The sequence below is a fragment of the Mytilus edulis genome, chromosome 10, assembly GCF_963676685.1.
Source record: "Mytilus edulis chromosome 10, xbMytEdul2.2, whole genome shotgun sequence".
Classification (NCBI taxonomy): Eukaryota; Metazoa; Mollusca; class Bivalvia; order Mytilida; family Mytilidae; genus Mytilus; species Mytilus edulis.
In genome coordinates, this window is record NC_092353.1 from 1,371,593 (window position 1) to 1,378,919 (window position 7,327).

The following is a 7,327-nucleotide window of genomic DNA, read 5'->3' on the forward strand; positions in this document are numbered from 1 at the left end:
ATTAACCCCTTCAAAATATTTGTCCAATGGAAATTATTGTTTCAAACAAATTGCACTAGAATAAATTATAATTAAATTTACTACAAACCTCATAAGTTGTTCCAAAATGACAGTCAAATAAACTAGCCTCATGTTGATCTTCTTGACCTACTTTTGTATAGTAAATTTTTCCATCACCAGAGCAACTTATTATCTACAAACAAAATCTCAAATAAATAAACTGTATCAACTAATAAATCATTTATATTATAATTGGTCATGAAAAATGAATGAGTTACTAATTCACATTGGACAATTCTAACACCTTCTCATTTACTTTTAAACTTATTCTCAAATAATTGATGATGATATGGGGTTAGTGTCTTTCATTTGTGAGAGTGTTTGGTTGGTTTTTTTTCTGTTTTTACACTTGTAAAGTGTAGGGATTATAGAATTGCCCGTGTTAAACTCCCATCTTACCCAAAGGTTTCAATGATCTAAGAGATAATAGAACTGCCTGTGTTAATCTCCCATCTTACCAAAGGTTTTAATGATCTAAGAGATAATAGAATTGCCCGTGTTAAATTCCCATCTTACCCAAAGGTTTCAATGATCTAAGAGATAATAGAACTGCCTGTGTTAATCATCCCTCTTACCAAATGTTGCCTAAGATATAATAGAACTGCCCATCTTACCTAAGGTTGTCATGATCTAAGAGATAATAAAATTGCCCATGTTAAACTCCTATTCTTACCCAAGGTTGCATGTATATGTGCTATAAGCATACTTTACTTTTTTATTTGTTCTTTTTTTCCTAATTATCCAATAATTAACATAAGTGTTGAGAAAATGGCATTTACATTTGACAAACTTACGAATATATAAAGATATCACTGACCTGACTATCTCCAGTAAAAAGAAGGTATTTAGCACTGACCTGACTATCTCCAGTAAAAAGAAGGTATTTAGCACTGACCTGACTATCTCCAGTAAAAGGAAGGTATTTAGCACTGACCTGACTATCTCCAGTAAAAAGAAGGTATTTAGCACTGACCTGACTATCTCCAGTAAAAAGAAGGTATTTAGCACTGACCTGACTATCTCCAGTAAAAGGAAGGTATTTAGCAATGACCTGACTATCTCCAGTAAAAGGAAGGTATATAGCACTGACCTGACTATCTCCAGTAAAAAGAAGGTATTTAGCACTGACCTGACTATCTCCAGTAAAAGGAAGGTATTTAGCACTGACCTGACTATCTCCAGTAAAAGGAAGGTATATAGCACTGACCTGACTATCTCCTGTAAAAGGAAGGTATTTAGCACTGACCTGACTATCTCCAGTAAAAGGAAGGTATTTAGCACTGACCTGACTATCTCCTGTAAAAGGAAGGTATTTAGCACTGACCTGACTATCTCCAGTAAAAGGAAGGTATTTAGCACTGACCTGACTATCTCCTGTAAAAGGAAGGTATTTAGCACTGAAAATGTTCGCTCTGTGTCCTGATCTTATGGATGTTATTTTCTGAAATATAATAAAATTCATTAATACATACATGACATTATCACAAGGGTGTTCCATTAACACATACATAGTACCACGGGTTCTTTTTTTATTGAGATGAATATTCTGTATGGAAAAGACCTGCCTGCAAAAGTTTTAGTTTAAACAGTATTTATTAATGAAAAATTACAACAATAAAGTATTACAATGTAACATGAAATTCAAATATGGGATTTTGAAACAAGTTTGGAAAAACTTATATAAATCTGTCTCCCAAAATTTTTACTCGTGCTGTCAGTGTTCTTCCAAGGGCCTTTTAGCATCATGTTCATGTGATGCTATATTGGTCATGTGATGCTATATTGGTCATGTGATGCTATATTTGTCATGTGATGCTATATTGGTCATGCGATGCTATACTGGTCATGTGATGCTATATCTGTCATGTGATGCTTTATTGGTCATGTGATGCTATACTGGTCATGTGATTCTACATTTGTCATGTGATGCTATATAGGTCATGTGATGCTGTATTGCTTGAATGTGAATCTATCTGAAATTATTTCCTTATAGATAGCGTAATGAATGTGATACTTTAATTTCTAGAAACATGATGGTATAATTTGCTGTTTACCTGAATGTTATGTGGAATTGGTAGGGAGAACACTGACTGTCATGACTTGGTTGGCCATTACAGTAAATCTATTTTGTGAATGCTGATTTGTTCACTTTGTTATTGAATCCATCCTGTTTTGTTTTGTTTCTAAAGTTTATATTTTTTTTTCATTTTTGCCATGTTTTTTGTGTCCATCTTCAACTTATGGTTTGTATTGCTTCCTTGATATCCAATACATTTTTTTTCATTATTCTGTTTTTTTGGATACACGTACTGTAAATCCAGAAATTATTATTTTCATTTATTATTGCAATTTTGTGTTTTATACTGAGATGTGATTTTAATTTTTGAGATAATGAGACAAATCCTATTCTTAAAAAAAAACAAATTGCGATTTTAAATTATTGTGATTATACCTATGTCACATTTTTCGCAATAATAAAAACATCACAATAATTTCTGAATTTACTGTATATGTATACATGTATTTGGACATTGAATTAGTGATTGAAGGACCTATTTATTACTACATGTATTTGGACATTGAATTAGTGATTGAAGGACCTATTTATTACTACATGTATTTGGACATTGAATTAGTGATTGAAGGACCTATTTATTACTACATGTATTTGGACATTGAATTAGTGATTGAGGACCTATTTATTACTACATGTATTTGGACATTGAATTAGTGATTGAAGGACCTATTTATTACTACATGTATTTGGACATTGAATTAGTGATTGAAGGACCTATTTATTACTACATGTATTTGGACATTGAATTAGTGATTGAAGGACCTATTTATTACTACATGTATTTGGACATTGAATTAGTGATTGAAGGACCTATTTATTACTACATGTATTTGGACATTGAATTAGTGATTGAAGGACCTATTTATTACTACATGTATTTGGACATTGAATTAGTGATTGAAGGACCTATTTATTACTACATGTATTTGGACATTGAATTAGTGATTGAAGGACCTATTTATTACTACATGTATTTGGACATTGAATTAGTGATTGAAGGACCTATTTATTACTACATGTATTTGGACATTGAATTAGTGATTGAGGACCTATTTATTACTACATGTATTTGGACATTGAATTAGTGATTGAAGGACCTATTTATTACTACATGTATTTGGACATTGAATTAGTGATTGAAGGACCTATTTATTACTACATGTATTTGGACATTGAATTAGTGATTGAAGGACCTATTTATTACTACATGTATTTGGACATTGAATTAGTGATTGAAGGACCTATTTATTACTACATGTATTTGGACATTGAATTAGTGATTGAAGGACCTATTTATTACTACATGTATTTGGACATTGAATTAGTGATTGAGGACCTATTTATTACTTACATGTATTTGGACATAGAATTAGTGATTGAAGGACCTATTTATTACTACATGTATTTGGACATTGAATTAGTGATTGAAGGACCTATTTATTACTACATGTATTTGGACATTGAATTAGTGATTGAAGGACCTATTTATTACTACATGTATTTGGACATTGAATTAGTGATTGAAGGACCTATTTATTACTACATGTATTTGGACATTGAATTAGTGATTGAGGACCTATTTATTACTACATGTATTTGGACATAGAATTAGTGATTGAAGGACCTATTTATTACTACATGTATTTGGACATTGAATTAGTGATTGAAGGACCTATTTATTACTACATGTATTTGGACATTGAATTAGTGATTGAGGACCTATTTATTACTACATGTATTTGGACATAGAATTAGTGATTGAAGGACCTATTTATTACTACATGTATTTGGACATAGAATTAGTGATTGAAGGACCTATTTATTACTACATGTATTTGGACATTGAATTAGTGATTGAAGGACCTATATATTACTACATGTATTTGGACATTGAATTAGTGATTGAAGGACCTATTTATTACTACATGTATTTGGACATTGAATTAGTGATTGAAGGACCTATTTATTACTACATGTATTTGGACATTGAATTAGTGATTGAAGGACCTATTTATTACTACATGTATTTGGACATTGAATTAGTGATTGAAGGACCTATTTATTACTACATGTATTTGGACATTGAATTAGTGATTGAAGGACCTATTTATTACTACATGTATTTGGACATAGAATTAGTGATTGAAGGACCTATTTATTACTACATGTATTTGGACATTGAATTAGTGATTGAGGACCTATTTATTACTACATGTATTTGGACATTGAATTAGTGATTGAAGGACCTATTTATTACTACATGTATTTGGACATAGAATTAGTGATTGAAGGACCTATTTATTACTACATGTATTTGGACATAGAATTAGTGATTGAAAGGACCTATTTATTACTACATGTATTTGGACATTGAATTAGTGATTGAAGGACCTATTTATTACTACATGTATTTGGACATAGAATTAGTGATTGAAGGACCTATTTATTACTACATGTATTTGGACATAGAATTAGTGATTGAAGGACCTATTTATTACTACATGTATTTGGACATTGAATTAGTGATTGAAGGACCTATTTATTACTACATGTATTTGGACATTGAATTAGTGATTGAAGGACCTATTTATTACTACATGTATTTGGACATTGAATTAGTGATTGAAGGACCTATTTATTACTACATGTATTTGGACATTGAATTAGTGATTGAGGACCTATTTATTACTACATGTATTTGGACATTGAATTAGTGATTGAGGACCTATTTATTACTACATGTATTTGGACATTGAATTAGTGATTGAAGGACCTATTTATTACTACATGTATTTGGACATTGAATTAGTGATTGAGGACCTATTTATTACTACATGTATTTGGACATTGAATTAGTGATTGAAGGACCTATTTATTACTACATGTATTTGGACATTGAATTAGTGATTGAAGGACCTATATATTACTACATGTATTTGGACATTGAATTAGTGATTGAAGGACCTATATATTACTACATGTATTTGGACATTGAATTAGTGATTGAAGGACCTATTTATTACTACATGTATTTGGACATAGAATTAGTGATTGAAGGACCTATTTATTACTACATGTATTTGGACATTGAATTAGTGATTGAAGGACCTATTTATTACTACATGTATTTGGACATTGAATTAGTGATTGAAGGACCTATTTATTACTACATGTATTTGGACATTGAATTAGTGATTGAAGGACCTATTTATTACTACATGTATTTGGACATTGAATTAGTGATTGAAGGACCTATTTATTACTACATGTATTTGGACATTGAATTAGTGATTGAAGGACCTATTTATTACTACATGTATTTGGACATTGAATTAGTGATTGAAGGACCTATTTATTACTACATGTATTTGGACATTGAATTAGTGATTGAAGGACCTATTTATTACTACATGTATTTGGACATTGAATTAGTGATTGAAGGACCTATTTATTACTACATGTATTTGGACATTGAATTAGTGATTGAAGGACCTATTTATTACTACATGTATTTGGACATTGAATTAGTGATTGAAGGACCTATTTATTACTACATGTATTTGGACATTGAATTAGTGATTGAAGGACCTATTTATTACTACATGTATTTGGACATTGAATTAGTGATTGAAGGACCTATTTATTACTACATGTATTTGGACATTGAATTAGTGATTGAAGGACCTATTTATTACTACATGTATTTGGACATTGAATTAGTGATTGAAGGACCTATTTATTACTACATGTATTTGGACATTGAATTAGTGATTGAAGGACCTATTTATTACTACATGTATTTGGACATTGAATTAGTGATTGAAGGACCTATTTATTACTACATGTATTTGGACATTGAATTAGTGATTGAAGGACCTATTTATTACTACATGTATTTGGACATTGAATTAGTGATTGAAGGACCTATTTATTACTACATGTATTTGGACATAGAATTAGTGATTGAAGGACCTATTTATTACTACATGTATTTGGACATTGAATTAGTGATTGAAGGACCTATTTATTACTACATGTATTTGGACATTGAATTAGTGATTGAAGGACCTATTTATTACTACATGTATTTGGACATTGAATTAGTGATTGAAGGACCTATTTATTACTACATGTATTTGGACATTGAATTAGTGATTGAAGGACCTATTTATTACTACATGTATTTGGACATTGAATTAGTGATTGAAGGACCTATTTATTACTACATGTATTTGGACATAGAATTAGTGATTGAAGGACCTATTTATTACTACATGTATTTGGACATAGAATTAGTGATTGAAGGACCTATTTATTACTACATGTATTTGGACATAGAATTAGTGATTGAAGGACCTATTTATTACTACATGTATTTGGACATTGAATTAGTGATTGAAGGACCCTATTTATTACTACATGTATTTGGACATTGAATTAGTGATTGAAGGACCTATTTATTACTACATGTATTTGGGACATTGAATTAGTGATTGAAGGACCTATTTATTACTACATGTATTTTGGACATTGAATTAGTGATTGAAGGACCTATTTATTACTACATGTATTTGGACATTGAATTAGTGATTGAAGGACCTATTTATTACTACATGTATTTGGACAATTGAATTGAAGGACCTATTTATTACTACATGTATTTGGACATTGAATTAGTGATTGAAGGACCTATTTATTACTACATGTATTTGGACATTAAATTAGTGATTGAGGACCTATTTATTACTATTGGGAAATAATTATCCTTTTGTTCTTATTAGCTGTAGCAATCAGCTTTAATGAAATAAAGAGAAAATGACAAATAATTTTCAGTAGAATCTGCACCTTTTTTTACTTCTATTATCTGATTATTTACCTTCCTCTTGAATGGATCTGTTATAACCAAGTGCTGATCATCTGATCCTGATAAAATATTCTGACCTGAAGAACTCCAACATAAAGTGTTTACCTGAAAAATAAGGCATTTTCCATAATAAATTTATTAAAGTACAGATTCTTTTTTTTTTTAATTATCTCCCTTGGAATATGTATGTATACTCTCTTTATTATTATATTAATTATAATAAATTAAAGACAAATTCTTATGATGTCATGATCAGATTTTGAGACTGGTTCTAAAACTCGTTGTACAACTGTATAAGTAGTTAAGAACCCATGCACATCATTTGT

The 7,327-nt window shown here is 30.2% G+C and overlaps 1 protein-coding gene across 5 annotated transcripts in view; it reads right to left on the minus strand.

Moving 5' to 3' along the window:
- LOC139493116 (DDB1- and CUL4-associated factor 6-like) overlaps positions 1-7,327 on the minus strand; it is a 36,434-nt gene that overhangs the window by 22,989 nt on the left and 6,118 nt on the right. For all 5 annotated transcript variants that reach the window (XR_011656915.1, XR_011656916.1, XR_011656917.1 and 2 more), the window contains exons 4-5: positions 1,424-1,501; positions 89-193 (exon numbers count right to left, since the gene is read on the minus strand). Coding sequence is in view for 2 of the 5 variants with exons in the window: in XM_071281278.1 (XP_071137379.1) it covers positions 89-193; positions 1,424-1,501 (183 nt within the window). In the remaining 3 variants the exon portion in view is untranslated. The remainder of the gene's footprint in view (positions 1-88; positions 194-1,423; positions 1,502-7,327) is intronic.